This window comes from Hypanus sabinus, chromosome 28 (assembly GCF_030144855.1).
Source record: "Hypanus sabinus isolate sHypSab1 chromosome 28, sHypSab1.hap1, whole genome shotgun sequence".
Classification (NCBI taxonomy): domain Eukaryota; kingdom Metazoa; phylum Chordata; class Chondrichthyes; order Myliobatiformes; family Dasyatidae; genus Hypanus; species Hypanus sabinus.
Window position 1 is genome coordinate 35,361,824 of NC_082733.1, and position 25,770 is coordinate 35,387,593.

Below are 25,770 nucleotides of genomic sequence, written 5' to 3' on the forward strand. Positions count from 1 at the left end.
CCAGCACGTGCTAAAGATCAAAGATCTAAATATAAACAAGAATTGATCCAAGATTAACAACTGAAAAATATAAACCAGAAGACCACCAAAATCAGTCAGGATGCCAACTATTTCCCAGACTAATCCAATAAATTTTAACTTTCATCTGCAAGGATCTCTTGAACTCTATTTCAATAGCACACCAAAGGTACAGACCCATCTCCCCCAAAGTAATTTCTCTGCTACAACCTTACCATCAACCATGTTTATGGGTGAGTGAGGGATAGGGAGTAAGAAACAGGAAGTAACTAATTTTCAACATCATCTGGCCATCTAGGATGTAATTAGGCAAAATGACAGAAAAAGTTTGTTATATACTTTCAAAAGTCTGATGAAAACAGGAATGATGAAACTTTTCATTCATATTCACCGAGGGGAAAAGGTCAATGTACATAAATCCACTGGCTATTCTAACCCATCGATTCTTCCTGCACTAGTGTCTTAAATGAAAATAGGAGAAACACAATTTAGTACAAGAACAAAATACACAACTAATTAATGTTTAAATAAAACTGGTTTATTTTTTAAAAAAACGCACCATACATAAATATAGTCAAATTATATCAAAGCAAAATACAACTTTTTGCAGTCTAAAATACTCAACATCATGGACCTTCTGTTAATTATAAATCATAATTAAAGCATTGCTTTATAACAGCATATTGGGCAAAACTGGTCAATTCAAATCAGTGCAATATAAAAATGTTCTTTTCCTCAATGGACTGTGATGCATCAATTATTTCAGTTTGCAATAACTTTTGACAATCATTTCTCTTGATTTCTTGCAGGGGATTACGTCTCGGTCTACAGCTGCACAAGGCAATGCAGGCCAACAGCCCTGCTATTGGATCAGTCTATCATTTCCCAAGTGACAAAGCATTCGATAGTCCACTTCCTTTATGTCCAAACAAGTCAAAGACAAAGTAGGCGCCATCTTGGTGCTATACTGGTGATCTCCACATTTCAATATCCTCACTTGAAGGGATTCTTTTTGAGAGAGAGAAAATCTTTATGTTCATATGATATTGGCAATACAGGGAAAACACTTTCAAAATTATTACAACACATAGATGACACCACATTCCAATTAAAGAGCAAATTCCACATTTTTGTGGTATAAGATTAAATTTTATAGTCTGATAAATCCCTATTTTGTAATTATCAGATCCCAAGGGCTGTATTAAATCAGTTTTCTTTCCATCATTCCAAAATATTCAAGCATCTTACCTTTTACAGTAAAAGCATCTTACTTTCCACTTTTAATCCATAATTTCAATATCTTAATGTACATGCTTTACAATATTTAATTTAATTACTAGTCAACCAAATATTGTAAACTCTTCATAGTTAAGATAGATGTACAAAAATACAAAACCAATGATTGCATACTGTAACATCTTAATTTTTCTAATCATAGTACAAACATCAATGAATTTACAAATCAAATATTATTTTTTTTTTAAAAATAACTTCGCGGTCATTACTGCAACCACATCAAAACAAACTTGAACCCAATCTCATCTTAAACCAATTGTTCTGTGTCAAATCAGAAATCTCAACATAAAAGTATTGGTAGAGTTCAAATCCCAGTTCTTTAAATTCACCTGCTCAGAATTTACCCGCAACCGAGCAAAACTTAAGAACTTCTGATGTACATGTAAATGATAATTTGTAAACTTTGGATGTAGTGAAAGGTGATTGATTAGATTTTGCAACTCCCAATAGTTAGAAGAACCTTGAAGGAAACATTATATTCACAGCATGATCTGCCAACACCTTAATGCACTGCCCAGAAAAACATTCAGATATTGATACAATTCTACCATATTACAAGCTACAAAGTGCATTTTTGCAGCATTTAGTAAAGATTCCATTTTACTTTGGGAGGGAGGGGGTCAAGATAGGAATGAAACAAGACACAGCAAGGAGGGGAGGCATCCTCTAATTTTCATTCCAAACCAAGACGAGCGTTCCTTGGATTTCTGCCAAAGCTTCTCTATTACCACAGTAAATGGGGTATCATTTATTTGGGGCAACACTTAAAGAATAAAAACTAAACTAGAAAATAGCTGGGATTCACTTCATTTATTTGGGACACTATGCTACTTAATTGGGTCATGAGGCTACTGGTGAACAGGTTTGAACTGGAATCAGTCGCGTACACTTGTATGGCTGTTAAATGCTACACCATGCTTAGAGTGAACAGTTTAGAGTCAGTTGCATGTGTTTGTGTTCAAAAAGCAGTGACTTTGACATATTTATCATTTCCATTCTCCTTATGTTTAAATTGTAACCTTGTGGCCATTGATGACATCCTTCCTTCAACTAATCTGACCAGCCCTATTGACATTTTGCAGGTTTCTATGTGATCTTCTCTCAAACATCTACACTCCTGTGAATACAAAGCTAACTGATCTAATCTCTTCATAATCAGTCCTGCCATCTCAGGAATTAATTGACTAAGCCTTCACTGAACCTGCTCCACTGGAAGAATATACTCTCAGATAAGGAAACCAAAACTGCACAATCTTCAAAGTGCAGTTATCATCAAGGTCCTATACAACTGTAGCAAGACATCCCTACTCATATATTTTGATCTTCACTATTAAGGACTTAATTTCTGCTTCAACTGCAAGACTACCTTCACCAAATGATGCACAAGGTCACCAAGGTCGTGTTGTGCCTCTCTTTTCTCCAATCTACCACTATTCAGATAATATACCTTCCTGTTATTACCAAAGTAGTTAAGATCAGATTTATCCTACATCTTCCACGTATCTGTTCACTTCCTGAACCAGTCCAAACCAACCTGGACTTTAATGCACTCTCCTGCCCAACTCTGCAATTTGCAAACTTTGGAGGTACAACGTTTAAATCCCTTATCCAAATCAATCAAATATCCCGTGAGTCTCTTGGGTTCCAGCTGAAGAACCTAGTTACTCCTACTCTTTGCCTCCTGTCAGATTTGACTTTGTCAAATAATTCTCAATAAATTAAAACAATTTCATCAATTCATGTGCAATAATTATTCCATTTAATATATATACAGTTCTTTATGGTGACAAAGCAATAACTCAGAAAGTTTAACAAAACTTAAAAGCACTACATTCTTTTTTGAAACTTATGATTTTTAAAGAGGTTCCATTCAATAAATCAACTGTAGAGTCCTGGAGAAAGGTGTCAAGTCAATGGGCACAAATGATAAATTCCACAGTAGTCAAAGTATTAGGTCCCTTTTGCCAATTCTAACAAAGTCAACCCTTTTAATTTACAAATTATTAAAGATTATTGGGAGTCTGCAAGAAGGACTGAGAAAATACTGAATTACAGATTTTCTCGACTCCTGCCTTTGGACTTCATGAGACAGATTACTATTCACTGTCAAAACCACCACCAAAATAGCATTGCTGCTGCCTCAACAGCTACTAAACAAGTTCCATCTACAGCTTCCACTGCCATTCTTCACCAATTAGCATTTCAAAAAGTCTACAATACTTTATAATGCATCTGAATCTAAGAGTAGACAACACTGATCAAAAGATGGATATAATATTGATACAAGATTCAATTCATATGGCTTGTAATACTACAGACTTAACCTTTGAAGCACCCTTTGACCACGTACTCGTTGCATACATAATCAAGAAATTCATGGCACTGGAGGAGATTTAGCCCACAACGCAAGTCCTTGATGGTCAACAAAGGTATGGAAGCTAATGTCACATTCAATTTGCATCTTTTAGGTCACAGCACTTGTTAGACAATAACTATAGGAGCCGAATTAGACCATTGAGTCTGCTCCATCACTCCATTATGGCTGATTTATTAATCCTCAAAAAGAATCCAAGTTCACCCAAGTACTTTCTCAGCTCCACTTTAACACAAAGAGTGGTTCAAAACAGCACCACACTTTGGAAGGAAACATTTCCCCTCAAATTTAAATCTTTTGATAAATTACCATCTACACGTGCCACTATTGATCTTCCTGCCAAACGAATAGGTTCTTTTTGTTCAATCTAATCTTCTCCATTTTCCACACTTCAAATAATCTTCACTCATCCTCCTTTGTTCTTAAAAAACACAACCCATAAAATGGCTATTTTTTTTCCTAATTAAATCTCCCCAGACTTAGCAGCAGTCAGGTAAATAACTTCCGAATTCCCTCTGCAACCATCACATTTTCTCACAACCAAATAGAAGCATCTTCCTAACTCCAGGTCCCAACTTGGACCTTGTGTTAGCCTCAGGCATCTTACTTGGCCACTCTACTCCCAAATGTGGAAAGGACCAATAAATTGAAGAGTAGCACCTCACTCAGAGGGCTGTGGCAATTGAAATTCAATGGGTAACACTTGGTCCATAAATTCCACTCCCACTTCTTATTTACCATTTACTTTCTTCTCGTGTACCGAGAAAGTACTTGTGTGATTCTCAGTACGCACAAGATTAACTTTTTAAAATAGATTTTTTTACCCCCCCAAAGGTGAGGGCAAAGGAATGGAATACATTTTAAAGAAAATGAAGGAATTTAGCAGAATAGAACAGCAATTGGGGGCAAGTTAAAGGAGATGAGTGGGGCAAGCTTTTTATTTTTATGGACTGGTGGGTGCTTGGAATGCACTGCCTGGGGAGATGGTAGAGGCAGATCAACTAGGGATTTTTAAGGGATGTGAATGTGAGGGAAATGGACATTGTGTAGACACAAGGGATTAATTTAGTTGGCCACTTGATTACTAATTTAATTGCTTCAGTACAACTTTGTTGGCTGAAGGGCCTGTTCCTGTGCAGTGTTGTTCTATATTCTAAGTCATGAGTTTAGCTGGTTTTCAGTACTTTAATAAGACTGCAGAGTTACATTAGGATAGGAAATTACCATTTGGAAGGCAGTGACAAGAATGGGATGAATTCCATGAAAGAGAAGAGAGAAAGTTGAAAGTTTTATAATTATGAATTTTTATTAAATTAAAAAGCTTTCCAGGAAGTCAGTGCCAAATGCCCATTTTTTTAAAAAAAGAGCTTAGATATCCCTAAAAAACAATCTTACTGGATCACAGTTGGAACACAAATTTCTTTGTGACAAAGAACAGGCAAGGACCATCGTTCCTTTATAGGAAAAATTGAATAGAGAAAACTACAACAAAGAAAAATATCCCTAATGGGAGCATCACTTTCAACCTGGTCAAGATAGATTATTTGTATACGGTCCTATAGTTATAGACCATTATTAGAAGGTATTGTACTCAGTACACATGACTACAAAAGACTCTAAACAATGCTATGTTAAAGGTATGATCATATACCACTGCAAAAACACCATGAAATCTTGTTAAGTTTCACACAAGTTTAATGCTCACCATCTAATTTGTTTCTGAGCAATGATTTCCTTATGACACGGTTTTAGAGAGAAACTAATTCCAAGCATTAAAAATACTGTAATACAACACTTACAATGCAATATCATGTCTCGGTCACCATCTATGCAAATTAATGAAACCACAACTTGAACAATTGTCACAAAATGAGCAACAATCTTGTTGCACATGACAAACAAAATAGAACAGTGAAATTAAGGTGGATTGTGAAGAAAGAGAATACAACTAGTAAAGACAGGCCACACAGCCCTTACATTAAGATCATGGCTGATCCTGTATTCCATCCCACCAAGTTCCCACATATCCCTCAATTCTCTCAGTGGGCAAAATCCTATCAATCCCAGTGTTGAATATATTTGATATCTGCTCATCCACAATCCTCTTGAGGTAGAGAATTAATAAAAAAAAACTTAGGTCAGCATCAATAATTAATCTCAAAACAAAAGATTTTCCTGGCATCTACCTTGGCAACTGCTTCCAGAATCTTGTACCTCTGTGAGATCACTTCTCATTCTTCTGAAATCCAGGGAATACCAATTAATTCATCTTTGCTCATAAAGCAAATGCTTATCTCAGAGTGAATCTAGCCAATCTACTCTGAGCTAATTGAAAGGATAGGCTTAAGGAAAGGAAGCCAAAAGTGCAGTGTACTTTAAACCCCTGTACAATCTCAGCAAAACTCGCTTACTTTTGTCCTCCAACTCTCTTGCAATCAAGAACAACATATTTGTCTTCCAAATTGCTTGTGGCATCTTCACCTTTACTTTTTCTATTTCATGCACCACCACACCAAGATCCATTTGCCTTGAGAGATGCTCAACATTTATAATGGATGCTTTTCCAATTCTATCAAAAAGAACAACATCTTATTTTCCATATTGTGCTCCATCTGCCACCATTGTGGTCACCTGCTTAATACCACTCTGAAGAACATTTCTGACTTCCTCACAGCACACTACATCTTCAAGCTTTACATCATTGGTCATATTGGATATAGTATACTCAATATCTTTATGTCCAAGACATTAACAAATTGTGAATAGCTGTGGGACAGCATTGGTAGCAATCTAGCAAACTGTAAGACTCACTTATTCCCATTCTTTGCTTTGTACTCTTCGACCAATGGAAATAAAAGAAAAAAAAACAAAAATAACACAAAGAGGTGAGAATGACAAATTTTATGTATTATCTGCCTCTATGCCGAAATCCAAGTCACACTGAGGGCTACCCCAGTTAGGAGGATGGAAGTAGGTCTCCACGCATAGTTCAAATATTTAGGAGAAATGCCAGGACCAATTTATGACTACTGACCCGTAAATGCAATTCCAACCTAGTCTGGTGATGGAAATCAAGGAGGCAATGTCTGAGGAAGTGTACGCTTCTTCAGTCAGAGGGTGCTGTGAGTGTGGAATGAGGTGCCAGTGGGAGTGGTGGAGGCAAGGTAGACTTCAAAAGTTAAAAGAAATTTGTACAAGTACATGGATGGAGGTCTGTAGCCCTGGTGCAGGTTGACAGGCCAAGGCAGACTAACAGTTCGGCACGGACTGAATGGGCCAAAGGGCACATTTCTGCATTGTAGTATTTTACAACTGACATCTGAGGAATGACAGAGCAACTGACAAATTTTAACAAAAATAAGATGCTGCTATGCCAATCTCTAAATCTATCTCTGAAAACTGCACTGCTCACATCTTTGGAAACAGTGTTTTTAAAAAGAGGCTAAAAGAACTGAGATATGGGATGAACTCTGCTTTGTTCTACAAATATCAATTAAGATGATTAAAATTATAAAACCTTAACCACATTTGGAAATGGGGAAGCAAATCCAATACAAGGTAGCATTAGCATGCTTGGCTATCTTCCACTTCAGAGTCAAACTGTGACTACAGAACTCAAGAGCATTGAGGAAAGTGAGTAAGAAAAAGACCATGCAGATAAGCAGTGCCATCAACAAGTACACAACCAATAAGGACTTGTGTAGCGACCTTCAGCAGCGGATTTCAATGTTTATTTTAATAAAGATTAAAGAATTAAGGCAAATGTGACACCAACCATTGAGCTCCTTCAAAATCTTGTTTCAATTGCTCAAGTGCAACCAATGCAGCTGAACAACATTAACAAATTAGAGAAGAGTTGGAAATCACTAGAACAAGCTACCACTAGAAGAAAGAAGAATTGCAACCAAAAGAGCTGTGCCTTCATGCTTGCACGATAAACAGACAACAGGAAAGGATACACCAAACTACACTAACCACAATGTTGGCAACAAAATTTTCACTCAACACCAACATATGACAAAGAGACAAACAAGATGAGCACACACAGTAACTTGCCAAATATTAATTCTGGGACAAAAAGGATAAAGGAAAGATATTGAGCAATAAAAATTAGATTTTTTTTTTCCTTTTTCACATTGCAGTTAATCATGAGCCCAGGTATCTCCCATTGAGCCTTGTTCTCTAATTTAACCAGTGATTTTGGCATAGTGAAATATTATGTAGTGCATTGTTAAGTGGAAATCACAGTTCACTGTGAAGCAATACGTTTTGGAAAGAAGATTGAGAATATCTTTAATACGATTTGTGATATTGAAGAGGAGATCCAGAGATAATCATGAACAGATCTTAGGGGAAAAAAAAGTTGTACAAAAAACATATTAAGCACCAAAGTGGCTAGTTATCAGTAATGTTGAAGCTATCCTCTACGTGGAAAAGATCTCACTTAAGGCACTTGAAAGAGTTGTGAATCAGGGCACCCATGCATCCAAATAAAAAGGACTGATTGAGTTGTAGGGAAAAGTTGGCCAGGCTAGGTCTTTATTGGTATATAGGAAAATGAGGAGGTAGCCTTCCCAAAATGCTTAAATTTATGAGAGCCTTATATAAGGTAGCAGTCTTCTCGCCAGAGTAGAGAGTCTAAAGTCAGAGGGCATGGTTTGGATGAGGGGGGAAAATTTTAAAAGGGATCTGATGGGCAACGTTTTCCATGCAGAGGGTTGTGAGTATATGGAGCAAGCAGCCTGAAGGGGTTGAGGCAGGTACTTGGATAGGTACATGCAGGGGCGAGGCTCAGAAGGAATTTTGACTAGATGGTTGGGGCACTGTTTTCAGCATGGACCCATTGGGCCAAAGGGCCTGTATCCATGTTGTATGACAGTGACTAGGTCCCAGTGCAGAGACCTCGTACAACCTACTCAATTGATAATCCAGAACCCAAATAAGGAGGCACTGAAGCATTGGAGGGGCTACCTCTTAAAGGAATTATAAGCAAAACCTATTTGTTCTCCACAAGGTGGACATATAAAGTATTTTAAAACCCACTAGTTTATACCTCAGGAACAGATCAAGTGCCTTGTTGGGCTTGCACTCAAGGCAGCTGTCACATTTCCTACTTTACAATAGTGGCTATTGTTTATTACCTCATTGACTATAAAGTAAATTAGAACTAGAGGTCATGAACACCACTAAATTATTACCAACTTCAAGTTACAGGGGGGAAAAAAAAACAGACCATCTAGTATGACACAAACGTTTGCAGAACATTAAAGGGCCAAAGCTATTTGCTATTAGTGCAAGGGAAAAGGGGAAGTTCCAAACTAGAAATTACAATCATCCTATCAAATTCTGATTGTTTTTCAAACTCAGAAACAGAGGCACACCTATACAGTGTCACCAACTGCTGCATTAACAAAGGTTTTGTCCTTTAAACCTGAAATGGCTGATTTGGATGAAATGCTTAAGATCATGTAGTGCTACTTGAAAATAAGGGACCCTACAGATACAATCCAGCCAACAATACTATGCAAATCAATACCATCCTCCAACCCCTATGTGAAGCTTTTGAAGTTTGCAGACCACACCACCGTCATCGGACTCATCCAGAACAGTGATGAGTCTGCATATCGACAGCAGGTGGACCAACTGGCGCTCTGGCGCAGTCAGAACAACCTGGAGCTGAACACGCTCAAGACAAAGGAGATGATAATGGATTTCAGGAGACATCCCCCCATTATGTCCCCCCTCACAGTCCTCAGCAGCCCTATGTCCACCGTGGAGAACTTCAGGTTCCTGGGAACCACCATCTCTCAGGATCTGAAGTGGGAGCAGAACATCAGCTCCATCCTGAAGAAGGCCCAGCAGCGGATGTACTTCCTGCGGCTCTTGAGAAAATATGGTCTGCCTCAGGAATTGCTGCTGCAGTTCTACACTGCAGTCATTGAGTCTGTCCTGTGCACCTCCATCACTGTGTGGTTTGGAGCTGCCACCAAGCAGGATAGAACCAGACTACAGCGTACAGTGAGGACTGCCGAGCGCATCATTGGAGCCTCCCTGCCCTCTACTGTGGACCTGTACTCTTCCAGATTGAAGAAGAGGGCGGGGAACATCATAAAGGACTCCTTCCATCCTGCGCACAGACTGTTTGAACTGCTTCCGTCTGGTAGGCGCTTCAGATCCTCCAGACTAAGACTAATAGGCACTGGAGAAGTTTTTTCCCTACTGCGGTCACTTTGCTGAACAGTTAACTGCCGGTTAACTGTCGGCTAACTATTACTTGGATTGCACTACCTGTATGTATAATCTATATTTTCTTTTATATTTATCATTATTATTGTTATGAGCAGAGAGACAACATCTGTCGGAAGTAAATTCCTTGTATGTGCACAGGTACTTGGTGATTAAAGTCTGATTCTGATCAGGTTTGTCATTGCTACTGTCAATAACTTGCTATGTTCACAATGATTAATGTTTTAACATTACATTGCAAAGATAACTGATTGCACATGAAGATTTAAGACATTCTATAAATACAAATGTGGTTTCTGTCAAAGCTGTTAACTATACAACTTAAAAGAAAAATGTGAGGATCACATTAATAAGGTAGAAGCATAAACACAAAAATCACAAATTAGATCCTGGAGAAAAGCTGTGATGGATATTCACTACCCGAGGCCAGGGGGTCTTTTTTTTGCCAAGCTTAGCTTTCTAAACACTAGCAGCCGACACTTCTTAAAAAAAAAATCAAGGTATTGTTTATATTGGTTAAATTTCCAACCAATATTCTTTGTTTAGCTGCCTATTGTAAACAGGAGCCAGTTTTCAATTCCTAATGTAAACTGCAAGCAATATTCAATTTGAAGCTAAAAAGACAGTGAGTACCTGGGCCTGAGTCAGTGGTGGAGGCAGATATATTAGTAAGAGACTACTAGACAGGTATATGGAGGAATTTAAGGTGGGGGGGTTATATGGGAGGCAGGGTTTAAGGGTCGGCACAACATTGTGGGCCAAAGGGCCTGTACTGTGCTGTATTGTTCTATGTTCTAACTGATGAAGAGGTGCAGTAAAAGACAATGGGTATGTTAATTCGACTTGTTTCAAACTCAATAATGCTGGCTAAATTGTTTACAAACCAGATGAATATTATCACTTAGCATATCAAACAGCTGATCAGTTTACAGCATTAATTGTGGGTACTCGAGATCTCTGTCTCCAGAAACTTTTAGATATTTGTGTTAAAAGGTATCTGGAAAAAAAAACCACGTGCATGAAGTCACCCAAGCTGCAGGAAAACAGTATAAATGCAGAGAGCAGTCCAGACTTTTTAAAGAATGGTCCAGGAACATTAAGAAGAATGACAGAAACATGGGGCGAATTAGAATCCATTCCTCTGCCTTCGATTCCTGCGAGAAATGAATCATTTGTCTGCAGCTCACGGATATGTCTTTTTAGCTTCGAGGAATTGTACCTGTGTTTTGGAAATCCTTTGTATTTCAAAATCAGTTTGTAATTTGGAAGTCTGTTATAAGTTAAGGATCCTTATTTTAGATAAGCTTTAAGAACAGTGTTTAAATTTAAACACATCACTAAAAGTAAATGAACTGTGTTTAAACTACTTTGGTAGCCGGAAGCATCTCCTCCTTGGTGGGGGGGGGGAACGACCCAAATAGTGCATATTGGCAGTTAAATTCAGTGTGGAAAGTAAACAGAGAAGTGAATTCATCTTTAAAGATTGGGCAGATGCAGTATAACCTTCCCTGAGTGAGGGCATGCACAGCCATCTAGATCAGATGGGGTTTGAGGCCTTCGAGGTTGCCTCCTATATTAAGGTTTCCACAATTCTATCAAAGGGATGGCAAGAAACCTGCACTTACCCTAGAGCAGTGATTTTCCCTTCTTGGAAAAACACCCAGCCACATCACTGGATGACTCTTTGGACTGTACTCCCATATTTTCAAAGAATATTCAAATACTAGGTTTCCACTACACCAACACATGCTAACTTTGGGCAGGGTGAGAAAGATATCTGTTCATTATGTCTGCAGTCAGTCTTCCAATGAAACATTGAGGCCAACTTGTACAATATTCAGAACTTAAACCTTGGGCCTCTGCTACAGCCTGGTAAAAGATAATTCTTTCTAAGATGTCAATATTGGCCCAATCGTACTACATTTCCCACAGAAGCAGATTGTTAAGGACCCTGGAACCGCTTTTAAGTCCAGGGGACACAAATTATTAGAACAATCTGCACTGATCTGCCACAATCAGTGCTGTAAACTGTTGCTAGGCCTAAAATACAACTCAGAGCCAATGATGGGTGATCTAAAGTTTTGAGTGTATGTAAATAAAAATGCAAAATCTGAGGATTTAGAAAAAGAACACTGGAGACATGAGAATTGATGGCCTAAATTCAGAGTCACCAACTGTGGAGCAAAAATAGTGAGACATGTCACAAGAAAAAAAAGTTAGAGGAATGCAGAGATCTCAGAGCTGTGGAATTGTAAGACATTAAAATAAGAGGGATGAAGGCAGTGAGGTTAAAAAATGTCATTTTGAAACTTTGAAGAAACAATTAGTGTAGGTTAGCAAATACAGGGGAATTACAATTTAGAAGAACCTTGTATGATATTTGGACAGGAGTTCAATTTTAAATAAAGGAGAATAACCAGAATACGAAAGCAGTTGCATCTGGAGGCAATGGGAACAAGGAGAGATTCAGCTGCACATAGAATGAGGCTGAAGTAGACAATATTCTGGTGGTGATGGTTGAGAGACTTTATGCTATAGAGAAACATTGCATCAGATATCCCTTGGTGGCAATCAAGTTCAGCCAAAGGCAGTGAATGGAGTCAGCACTGAAAAAAGATTTGTAATATTGCATGCAAGTTGTGGGCATGCTAAATTGGTGCTGGAAGCAGGGAGACACATCTGAGCAACCCCAGCACATCCTTGGAATGTGATGGTCATTGTTGTTAACGATGCATTTCACTGTTTTTCAATGTACATGTGACAAAGCCAATAAGCAGTCTTTTAATCTTTAAAATGGGAACCCAAGACAATGGCTTCATTTTAATCAAGGTTTAAGTAGATGGAATTTTGGCTGATCTTAGGCAAGGTCACACAGAGCAGTTTGACATTATGGAGCCAGAAGAACAATTCAGAAAAATGTGGTGAGGGAATGCAGGGTACCAGCATAATGTGGAACATGATGTCCACCTTGTTCAAACAATATTACTGAGGGTAGCACATTATAAATAAAATACATGTAATGGTGTGGTGGAAAGAGAAGCCACTGTAGGAGATTCTGTGACTGTGACTGGGTAGGCTAAAATAAAAACAGGCAAAGGCAGTCCAACCCTGACAGCCAACCAAAATGTAAAAAAAAAATCAAAGGTTGCAGACCTTTCAAGAATAACCACAGACTGTGCACGTGCATTATTTGAGTTTGATGAAGATTACTATAGACTCTAGTGCGAGGGAGGAGAATTGTCTATCAAAGGAGGTGTAAAGCACTCCTTCCCTCCGCTGGCCTGCAGGTCTTCCTTGGACAAGGTATATCACTTGCTTAGCCACCACAACTTCACCCACTCCCCCCAACTGATCACAGTCGCCAGGCAATCTCTGTAGAGTATCAATAATGCCTGGTGTCACCCATCTTGTAAAGACACCGCCTAGAAGGCAATGGCAAACCACTTTTGTGGAAAACTGTGCCAAGAATAAGCACGATCATGGAAAGACCATTATGGCCTACGTCATACGGCACAGCACCTTGCGACGACGACTATGAACAATTTGTGAGGTGATAGTTCTGTGCAGTTCTGACAGTATCAAGAGAGGAGATTTTTTTTGAAATGAAGCTAAAAGAATTCATCATCTGACTTGTGGTTTTTAGATTAAGTAGTTACAGGGAATCAGGTGGCAAATTATTCACTGTAGATTACACAACCACAGTGTCTAAAGTGTCAGCCTATTCATTGCAAAATAAAGATTTTGGCGGAAGATTTAGCAAAGGCATTAGTCACAAGCATTGTTGGCTACATGACTTATTGAAGATGGTCACTGTTTGTTACTTGTGTGTCTCCCGTTTCTAGCTACCAAACACACAAGCCTCATTTTACTCAGGTCAATTTCTGACTACTCTTTGGTGGACGGTGAGTCACTTGGCGAAAGTAGGGCCTCTTTTACAAAGGTGAATTCATTTCAAAAGTAACTAAATGATATGTTGCACTTTGGCATGCCCACAACTCTCAAAACATGACTAATTCTGCAGATTATGTTCTGGGGTGGAGTAAGAACAATATCTTCCACTGAACTAACCAAAGTCATTTAAATCTCCAACAGGGTTTTAAAAACTTCCACACCCAAGAGTAAAACATTAAGGTAGGGCAAAGTACAAAGTAAATTATCAAAGTACATATATGTCACCATATAGAACTCCGAGTTTCATTTAGAACAGTAACAACCACAGAATCAATGGACAACAGCCAAACTAGGGCGTTCAACCATAGTGAAAAGACAACAAGCTGTGCAAATGCTAAGAAACAAAACTAAATAAGTAAGCAATAATATCGAGAAGATGAGATAAAGAGTCTTTGAAAGTGAGCCCAGTAGTTGTGGAAACATTTCAATTGATGGGGCAAGTGAAGTTGAGTGAAGTTATCACCTTTGGTTCAAGAGTCTGATGAATGAAGGACAGTAAGCGTTCATGAACTTGGTGGTGTAAGTCTCTAATCCTTGTACCTTCTTCCTGATGGCAGCAGTGAGAAGACAGCACATCTCACTGGTGTCACAAACATTAACTTAATCAAAGATTCTGACTTAAGTATTATGTGATAGGCAACATTGCTGTCCCATCAACATAAAACCATTTTCAATAAGGATGGGTCTAAACAACTCACCTTGGTACTGAAAGTAATACATTTGCCAAATCCACCTTTGATGTCATGTGACAGAAAACTTTAGATTTAGGAACAAATATGATATGGCTAAAAGTTCAAGTCAGACCCATGTGTTCTCAGCACCTGGAAAATCAAGTCATGACTACTGTCTGGTCAATAACATGAAAAGCCAAAAAAAAATCACACAAGATGGCAGCAGATTCTGCCATTACAGATTTTGTACCCCAATTGTGATCAAGGAAATTATTACCAGTACATTACAATCTATTTGCGTCACACAACAGGAGATATACTGGCAATTGAAATTATGACTCACTTGTATAGCTAACTCAAAATAGCAAATTCACTAAATGCTTCTCTTGAAAGAAATAGGAAAAATATCCAATTAACAACTAATTATTAAGAAACAAGATTTAGAATTCTCAGTTAACTCATTTAATCTATGAGCAAGAATTGAATAAAAACTGATTGCAGTGTATGCAGAGAAGTTTTCACCAACACGGGCACAGACAGAAGTGCCCTCAAATATGTTAGTTTGTGGAAAAGTTAACAAATGACAGTGTGATTGTGGAACAAGCGGCAACATTTAGAAGTTTGGAATGGTATGTAGATGGGAGCGGTTTGGAGGGCTATTGTCTATGTGCACGTATGGGACTAGGCAGATTAATAGTTTGGCACGGACCAGATGGGTCGACGGACCTGGTTCTACGTTGCTTATTTATTTAGAGTTACAGCACGGAAAAGACCCTTCCAGCCCAATGAGCTCTGCCATCCAGCAACCCACCCACGGAACCCAAGCCTAATCACAGAACAGTTTACAATGACCAATTAGCCTACTAACTGGCAAATCTTTGGACTGGGGGAGAGAAACCCACACAGTCCATGGGGAGAACATACAAACTCCTTAAAGATGGCACCAGAATTGAACTCCAAGCACCGACGCCCCAAGCTGTAATAGCATCACACTAACTGCTGCATTACCATGGCTCCCCATTGTTGTATGGTGGCTCTAGTACTCTATGACCAAATACTAGAGATAAAGTAACTTTGGAGAAGTAAGGTAGAAAAAGAGAAACAGTAGTTTACTAGTTAGAAAAGTAACTTCAATTGCGAGTCTTAATATCTAATCATTATCATTCAGTTAAATATTGTTTTGTTGACCTACTACCTATCAGGAGCAAAAAGCTCATATTGTTTCTTAGCACATGCTGCACTTTGTACCTCATCCAGTGCTGCGGCCAAAAAACAATTTACAGATAACTGCTCTACAGCTAGTTTGGACAAACACTCAAGAAACTGAATTGGCCCCATCTCCCTAATGCACAGTTCCCAATAAAGCACTCAGCATCTGAAATAAGGAGTGCCAGTCTGGAGCAATTACACAGAGGGAGTGTAACATCATCATACTCTGCATTGCACTGTTAACCCTCAAACAGTTGGAGTGACCATCTCCAGAATATCTGAAAATAACAGTCTCACATAAATAACATTTTGCCTGATCCTCACAAAAAAGCTATAAGAAAAATATGACGTTGAACTGTTAAATCAAGAGCTGAAATCATTAAGCAATGCTGATCCAAGGATAATGGGCTTCAAGCTTTACAGTGGAGCCTTGGTTAGCTGATATCATGAAAGAACTATTTGCATGTAAACTCAAGTAAAGTCCTCCAAGAGGGTTTGGAGGCTTGGGTGCCTCAATGACTCGGAGAGCTGTTGACTGGAATCAGGGCCTTATGCTTTGGCTCTAGGTAGGGTCACCATTGCCAAAAGGTCAAAGGGTAGAGGCCAGATAAAGAGTGGTCCTTCAGTTCTCCTGATTCAGGGGGTTTAACTCAGGGTTTACAACCCTGACTGGTAAAATAAAACTGTTACAGAAACCTTCCACATGAGAGCAGCAGTATTCCTGAATCTCCACCCAGGACTTGCATGACTGACTGGTGAAAACACGAAAGGAAGCTCCAGACACTATGAATGAAGCTCCGAACACCGCCAGAGATGGAGGACCTCATTGCTGCCCTAAACACCAGGGGTGTAATGGGAAGTCAGTTCAGTAAAGAGATTGATCACTCAAAAGACAGCCAATGTTCTTTAGAAATGAAGTCATGCAAAAAGCAGTTGAGGAGTTATTTTATGTACATTCTCCGTTTGAAATGGGCAGCCTCTTTTATCAACTGCCTTGGTTTCAAAGCAAGGGATTAACGTGTTTTACAGAATTAAATTCTTAGATAAGCTATGTTCCACCATACATATTTATGAGCCCAAAGTAGGATTATAGTCCTGAGTATTGAATTAAAAACAATCCTAAATTTCTTTGCTTTGACATATTGTTGCAAATAACAAGTGTGTTTTTTTTAAATGTCACAATCACAACAAGTTACAAATTCAACACTGCCAACACAAACTAAAAAACTTAATTTAAAAAAATTCTATTCGGCTGAATTGACCGGAAATAATCAACACTTTAAATAAATAACATTGAGCGGTCATCCAAATACAACAATTAACAGAAGTAAAATTAAATTCAACAGCAAGCAATATCAAGTGAGCTTCCAGTGAGTTCTTGATAATAAAGGTTCAACCAATTTTGGTTACGTCCATTCAGTTTTATCCTCACGGCTTTGTATCAAACACCAATATAGAAGAATGACCACAAAGCAACTTACCCAGCTGTTTTAACTTGCGTCTGCTTCTTGACTCAACTTTGAAGAGCAGTTGAACGGATCTGCAGACTATAGGGCTAGCACAGACCACTCCAAGGTATTGCATTAAGAGATCTCCAATATTCTCTTCATGCTGCAATTACGAAAACAAAAGGTGAATTAAACTTGCAATACTTTGATTGTAGTGATTAAATGCCATTATATTCTAACATCACTTTGTTAATTTCTCTGATACAACTTTGGCATCCAAGACCCAAAACTGAAACTCTGATGATTTATACATTCATTCTGTCCACATCTATTTGATTCAAACAAAGAACATGATATAGTTTAATCCTATAATAGTTGAAAATAAAAGTCAAACCTATTGCCCAATGGAAGACAGAGGGTTAGAGAGCAATGGAGGAAATCAGGCAAAATGCGATTTGGTGGTATCTACCCTGGTTCATAAGCTTTATGGCTGAGGGGGAAAATTGAAATACTTCTGACTAGGTTGTGTGATGGTGGGACAAAATTGCAAAGCAAGGATCCAGGAAGGCAAGGTGATGCACCAAGTTTGGAGCTAAAGTGAAAGACAAAAACTCAGGAATTTTGAATACACCAGGAAAGAAATGGATGAATGAAGGATGAGCATACAGAGGAAACATTCAGTGGAAAACTGCACAGAAGGTTGAAATGGCAGAGCACAGACTTCCCAGTATACTCAGTTCAGGAGCACCAGAACTCAAGATTAGAAAGATTCAAGATTTAGACAAAGAAATTTCCTTTATGCACATCCTTGTGCGCTAAATATAAAGACGTTCCTTTAGAACAGAGATAGATGGAATTCCTCTAGCCAAAAGATGGTGAAGCTGGAATTCATTGCATAGGCAGGTGTGGAGGCCACCACTGGGTATACGTAAAGCCGAGATCAACAGGTTCTTGATTAGTAAGGGTGTCTTAGGGTGAAGGTAAAAGAATGAGCTTGAGAGGGATAGTAAGTGAATTGAGTTTGATAGAACGGCAGTGAAGACTCAAAGGGACCAAATGGCCTAGTCCTGCTCCTACAACTTAAGGAGCTTTACAGCCAAGTTCTCTTGATTTTCAGTCAAGAGCTTGCCATGCTATACACGAGTAATGCACAAACAGAACAAAGAGAACACCATATTATAAAGTCAACAGAATGGTGAAACAAATATTAAAGTTCTTTTAGACCAGAAATAAACAAACAAATTGTTTTCACCATGTCCATCTTTCAGTGTGTTCTGAACATAGAACTTTACAGCACAGTACAGGCCCTTCAGAGCACAATGTTGTGCCGACCTTTTAACTTCCAAGATCAATCTAACTCTACCCTTCCACATCACCCTCCACTTTCATTTCATCCAATGTGTTTGTTTTAAATATCCTTAATCTATCTGCTTTTACCATCGTCCCCTGTAGTGCATTCTGGGTTGGTTTTGGGACCACTTCTTTTTATGCTGCATATCAATGATTTAGATCATCGAATAGATGGCTTTGTTGCCAAGTTCGCAGATGAGACAAAGATTGGTGGAGGAACGGGTAGTGTTGTGGAAATAGGCAGGCTGCATTAGGACTTGGATTAGGAGAATGGGCAAGAGATTGGCAAATGAAATACAATGTTGGAAAATGTATAGTCATGCACTAAGTGCGCAGACTATTTTCTAAACAGGAAGAAAATCCAAAAATCTGAGATACAAAGGGACTTGGGAGATCTTATGCAGAACACCCTAAAGGTTAACTTGCAGGTAGAGTTGGTGGTGAGGAAGGCAAATGCAATGTTAGCATTCATTTCAAGTCTAGAATACAAGTGCAAGGATGTGATGCTGAGCCTTTATAAGGCAATGATGAGGTCTCACGTTGAGTATTGTGAACAGTTTTGACCTCATCTAAGAAAAGATGTGCTGGCATTGGAGAGGGTTCAGAGGAGGTTCACAAAGATGATTCTGGGAATAAAAGGGTTATCATACAAAGAACGTTTGATGGTTCTGGGTCTGTACTCGCTGGAACTTAGGACGAGGGGAGATCTCATTGAAACCTTTCGAGTGTTACAAGGCCTAGACAGAGTAGATGTGGAAATGAAGCTTCCCATGGTGGGGGAGTCTAGGACAAGAGGGCACTGCCTCAGACACAGGGGCACCCATTCAAAACAGATGCAGAGAAATTTCTTTAGCCAGAGGGTGGTGAATTTGTGGAATTTATTACCACAGGAAGCCTGGTCATTGGATGTATTTAAGGCAGAGCTTGACCAGTTCTTGATAGGATACAGCATAGAAGTTTATGGGGAGAAGGCTAGAGACTGGGGCTGAGGAGGGGGGAAAGTATCAGCCATGATTGAATGACAGATCAGACCAATGGGCCAAATAGCCTAATTCCACTCCTATGTCTTAGGATCTTATCCCATGCACTGACCACTGTGTGTGTGTGGGGGGGGGGGGGGGGAGAAAGACTACCTCCAATTTGCCCCTCTACTTCCCTCCAATCACCTTAAAATTGTGCTTTTTCAATTTGTCATTTCTGTCATGGAAAAAGACGTCGGCTGTCCTGGAGTAAACTGAATGATTTACTTCCGACACCCACCATTTTTATTGAAATACTTAAGGAAACTCAACATGAGAGCAGCTTCTCTAACCCAAAATTCAGAAAGAGCATCCACTTGGTGTAGCACCTTTCACAGCAACGTGTAAACGAATACACTGGGTGACAAGGATCATGTGTGATGAAATATGATGTCAATTTGATGTGAAATAGCACGAGTTAAAATATGGCACAGATGTAAGGAGGGGCATTTGTAGTATATATAATACTTCCTCCTGAAAAGCAGGGAATTTTAAGTCCTTGTCTGCAACACTTTCCCAAAATACCAAAGCAGATTAACTGATCAAACAATCTGTTTGAGGCATTGTATGCAAAATAGCTGCCACATTGTGTACATCAGAACCTCCCATGAAAGGATTTATTGAAAATACTACATGTATTTCTTGGAATATGATGTCTGTGCAGCAAACAATGTCACAAGTTCTTCTTAAAATATAGAAACTAGGTACAGCAACTTTTCCCAATAAAAGCAGGATAACATGACCTGAACAACTGCAGATACTTAGAAACAAATTATGTGCAGACAAATTAGCCATACACTACTAAGCTTGATTGTCAGGGCAACAGCTATCTTCACCAACGGGCTACAACACCTCCACCACACGCAACCCTGCACTTGACAGGCATGAAACCCTTCAGGATATTTATATAAGGGACAACAGAGAAGTTCTCGCCGTGAATGTTATTCTTGTGAGTTCAAAAGCAGACAAAATGCTGTATCTGACTACATTAAAGTCAAGGCTGCTCTAAAGTAAGGATTTTTATAAACAAAGTGGACATTCAACTTACCAGTTCATGACCACTACGACCCTGGTATTGGAAGTACACACTGCCCTGCTGGGCAACATGTTGTTGCAATCCTTCCCACTCGGTTGAGCCGAGTTGTAGCAAATGTGCTATTTGTTTATCTTTACAGTACACCCATGCCTCTGCAGTTCCATCCTCCACAATAATGCTGCAACAAAACAGATCTCAATATTAACACAGCCATTAAGGATCAACTACATTCAAGATTCAAGGCTGTTTATTTTCATTCTTCAGCACACAAAAGAGTAAAGAACAAAATAATTGTTACTCCAATCCAATGCAGCATATAAAATACCCAAGCATACAAAGCAATCCTCTAAAACAAAATTAACAACTTATATACGTGGGTAACATAAATTGGTGCTAGGTGTACATAGGTGGTGCAGACAAGGGGGTAGGTTAATGGGTTAAAGTGCAAGTGCTGATCAGCCTGACAGCTTGGGGGAAAGTAGATGTTTTTGAGTCACGTGGCCCTGGAGTGGACGCTACATAATCTCGTCTCTGACAGTTGTAGGACAAACAGTGCACCAGTAGGCTGGGTGGAATCTTTCGTGATATTGCTGGCCTTTTACCTGCACCATTCTGTATATGTGTCCTTGATGACATTGGGCAGGTTTAACTACTCATTGTAGTGCCCCTCGTGCCATATGTATTTACACGCATTAGGAATGTGTTGTAGTATGTTGCACGATACACAACAAAAAGCATTCAAGAAGTATATAAAAAAGGTAGATATGGAATAAAATGTACATAACTAGCACTTACAAACATAAACAGCATCTTTAAAAGTGGTTTAAAGTGTTTACTGTTTAGTGGAGTGACTGATGTAATTAATAGAAAAGGGTAAGTTGACTAATTAGAATGAATGATCAGATTAACTCTCAGAGAAGAGAAATTCTGATATGGCATGAAATTTTTTTAAAATAGCTCTATCATCAAACTTGGCTTGCAAATAACTGCACAAATTTATACACACTGTTGCAAAACTTAAATTTGACTTCTTTGATCACAAGGGTCGTTAAAAGTTTGGCAAGTGAAGTAAATCGGCAGATGTTTTCAATGTGATTGTGTTTCTGAAAACAGGACGAAGGAATTAATTCTGAGAAAGGAGTTGTGGTAAAGGCAATTGCCACAGTTTATAGATTAGCTTTCAGTGGTGTTTTAAGTATTGTACACTTTCAAGTTGGGCTTCACCAAGGTCCAAGACATAAGTTCCAGGCAGGAACCAGAGGATAGCTTCAATTTCACTGTGCATTTCCAGGTACTACCACAGAACAGCACTGAAGCACTGAAAGGACTAGCCTAGCCTGGCAGAAGTCACTGCAAGAACCATGATAATTACATTAAAAAAACTAAATTATGAGCAGCCCATAAAATGCCAGTGAAAACCCGGAGTGAAGACTGTGAATTTTCAGAATCAGTAGTAGGTCCAATGTACTAATACACGGGTCAGTCTCTCAACATGACTAATTAATGGAACCTCAGTCTCAAGAGGGGATCTAGCACCAGATTAAAAGCAACTGAGGTGAACATACATGGGACGTATTACTTAATGTCCAAGTGTTGGGAGATGTGACAGCTAGAGAATAAGGGGACTTTAAAACAGAATTTATTGTTTATAACTCTTAATAAAAAAGCCTTGAGAGAAATCACCAGGAAAATAAATATAACTGTTCAGTGGTCAGATACGCCAAAAGAAGAGGTGGATAGCACAGAAATTTTCAAGAGACTGCAGATGGTGGAAATCTGAGTCAACACACACGGATCTCAGTAGGTTAGGCAGCATTTATTTAGACAAATGAACAGGTGACATTTAAGGATGAGACCCTTCATCATCAGGACTGTTCAGTTTCTTCCATCGATGCTGCTGAACTTGCAGAGCTCCTCCAGCATTTTTGTGAGTGTTGCACCATGGAAGAGTTAAATTTGTTCAATGCTTCGATAGTGATGGGGGACCAATTAATATTGTGGATCAAAACTGCAACAATATTGCGAGCATCATAGCCACAAATGCAAAGCAACATCCATCTTCAACTCTTAATCCAACAGTTTGCCAGTCAGGCTATTTTCCAAACTACTCCAGGGATGGGTTATAAATGCTAGCTCTATCAGCAACACATGTAGCCCATAAAAGAAAAGTCTTGCTCCAGAACAATGCATCTATAAAGCCAACATCATAGAAATTCCTTATTTCTACAAGTGTTGCCAGTAAATGCAGAATAACATAAAAGGTCTGCAGAAGCAGTGTAATTAAAGAGTAAATGAGCATTACTATACATTTTCCATTTCAACATCTTGTTTGCAATAGGCTCTCAGGGAAACAAGCCTATTCATGCATCCTAAATTAATTGGTTTAAACACTTCTGCCCATTCCACTTGTTTTAAAATGTTTTTTTGCAATCATATTACAAGTGGCTTTGCAATGACAAGCTGTATTCCAAATCTAAAGGAGACAGTCCAGAGATTGTTTTCAAAATTTTTATTAAGAAATACAGAACACCTCCAGGTTGGAGGAAGAAAGAAAAATCAAAGTAAATCAAAAGGTTGAGATTCACTGCTGTTAAACACAGCTCTTACAAACTGAAAACCACTGGAGAGTGAAGACGAAGACAGTGCTCGGCAAGTTCAAAGTGCTCAAATGAAGATAACATCTTAATTTTAGTAAATGACAAAAAGGAAGAAATTTGCAGAATAGAGAATTTGAAACCATGACTGGTATCCACAGTAGATCAAAAAAAGCAAATTTATCATGGGAAATAAAATGCTGCACAGGTATATTCAAGAGGACCACAGCCTTCCTGTGGTTTGGAAGCTTACATGACCCAGAGAGCTATAATGGCTGGAGTCAGGGCTTCATGCTTTGGCTCCTGGTAGGGTCACCCATGCTAAACAGGTCCTCCAGGTTTGTGGGGGGGTTCAGCTCAGGGCTAACAACCCTAACTGGTAAAACAAAATTGTTACAAAAACAGTAATGAAGAATCTTACATCCAATGGTGCCCCTGAGTCTCCACCTGAAACTTACGTGTACTGTAATGACACGATGAAAGAAACCCTGAACACTGTTGCAGATGGAGGAACTTCACTACTGCCTTAAATGCCAGCAGCGTTAAACAGGCTCTTGAGACAGGTACAATAATGCTAATGAGCCAAGTGTGGGTAGCAAACACATCTGGAGAACTCTGTCTGATCTTTGACAGGCAAACCTTGTAAGAGATGATGCCCAGAGAAGCAAGTGGGAGTAAAAGGTAGGAAAAGATGACAACTAGTATCACGGAGAAGAAACCCAAATCCAACTCATGGATTACACCATGAAACCCAATACGTGACAGTGAAGTGACCGCTGAATATTTGTGGCATGTGTCATTCCAACACACACCCTTTGTGTCTGAACTTCTTTTGCACGTGTGCTTAGATATTAGTCATCCATTGTTAGGGGGAAAACATTCACCACGCAAACTATCTTTTGAGTTTGATTACATTAACTTGTAAGCTAGTGTGTGCACAAACTCTAGTCATCAGGAGCTAAAACTTCCCCATTTTGGTGAATTCCAAATTCTGAGAGATAATGCTAACTTTCTATGACATGAACACATGGGTGGCTGAAACAGAGATTGATCTTATGGTGCTCATTTAAAAAAAAACAGCTCCCAAATACTCAATGCTTACTTTGCATAAGCTTGAAATACACCATCTGCAGATGGACAGGGTTCAGAGTTTCGTGTACACCTTCCCTAAATGAAGAAATCAAATTATAATTTAATTATTAAATACATTATTGAAAAGTGAATAAGACACCAAATGAGTACCCAGACTCTCAACTTCAGCTTGAATTTTAATTCCCCAACTATTTTTAAACATAATTCTGTATTCTTCATCATGGAAGTACTTTGATCCATATGCTTGAAGCTCTTGAAAATGTTACTTTTCTTTCCACACTATGCCCATTTATAATCATTATATTCAGAAATTTGGTGACAGATTTTTAATCTGCACTACTCTGTCAAAACGAAGGCAGGGGAAAGTTAAGATGGCACTAAACTGCGACTCCTTTACTTGCATCTTTGGAAAAAGCTCTCATTTCCATCTTTAATATCTCTAATTTTTCCTTTCAGGGTACTTTTGAAGACCTTGACCTGGAGTTACATGCTGACTCTCGGGATTCCATAACCGGCCAAGGGTTCGGCCTGAGAGTCCATGCGAATTCAAAAGCCTAAGATCTCGGGGCTCTGGAGACAAGCTGATCGAGAGTCAGTGTCACAGCAGGAGGCCCATGTGTCATTGGGGGACTCAAGACATATGCTGAGGGCCTGAAATCTTTGCGATCCTCAGGCACAGAGCTCGGAAAAAGTGACATCATGGACTTTTGACATCATAAACCAGCGAGTTGTTTGTTATGTCTCCCCACTCATTGGTGAAAAATGGAGAGACCTCCTTCTCCCTTATTAGGTAGGGAGAGAATCTGCAGTATGTCGTATGCCGGATGAAACACTAAGTCTTTGGAGGTGGAACCGATGCTTGCTTTTTTTTTGTCGGGGGGGGGGGGGGGCGGCATTATTGCTCGCTGCCACTTAAGCACGGGAGGGAGGGGACCCACAGGGGGACTTTGGGGTTCTTACATTTATCGGTTGTTCATTCTTTGGGGCAGTTCTCTGTTTTCGTGGACGTTTGTGAAGAAAAAGCTTTTGATTTCAGCAGAATATTGGTACAATATAACCTAGTAACAAACCAAACAACATAGAAGGAACACTTTCCCAATACAAGGTATATTGTGAGCAGTTCTGGGCCCCTATTCTTAGAAAGGATGTGCTACAACTGTAGAGGGTTCAAAGGAGGTTCAGGAAAATCATTCCAGGTTTCAATAGCTTGTCGTATGAAGAGTGTTTGATTGCTCTGGGCATTTATTCTCCAGAATTCAGAAGAATGAGGGGTGACCTAATTGAAACATATAAAATGGTGAAAGGCCTTGATAGAGTGGATGTGGAAAGAATGTCTCCTATGGTGAGCGAGTCCAAGACCAGAGGACACAGCCTCAGAATAACGAAGGGTCTCGGCCCAAAACGTTGACTGCTCATTTCAACAGATGCTGCCCAACCTGCTGAGTTCATCCAGCTTGCTTGTATCT

General features: G+C 39.1%; 1 protein-coding gene across 3 annotated transcripts in view; it reads right to left on the reverse strand.

Moving 5' to 3' along the window:
* Positions 1-540: 540 nt before the first annotated feature.
* ctc1 (CTS telomere maintenance complex component 1) overlaps positions 541-25,770 on the reverse strand; it is an 82,360-nt gene continuing 57,130 nt past the window's right edge. For 2 of the 3 annotated variants that reach the window (XM_059952927.1, XM_059952926.1), the window contains exons 21-24: positions 24,315-24,379; positions 20,631-20,796; positions 17,247-17,376; positions 541-1,026 (exon numbers count right to left, since the gene is read on the reverse strand). In XM_059952927.1, the coding sequence (XP_059808910.1) occupies positions 881-1,026; positions 17,247-17,376; positions 20,631-20,796; positions 24,315-24,379 (507 nt within the window). In that variant the 3' untranslated portion in view covers positions 541-880. Of the gene's footprint in view, positions 1,027-17,246; positions 17,377-20,630; positions 20,797-24,314; positions 24,380-25,770 lie in introns of those variants that run through there. The other variant, XR_009508410.1, reaches the window with a different exon arrangement.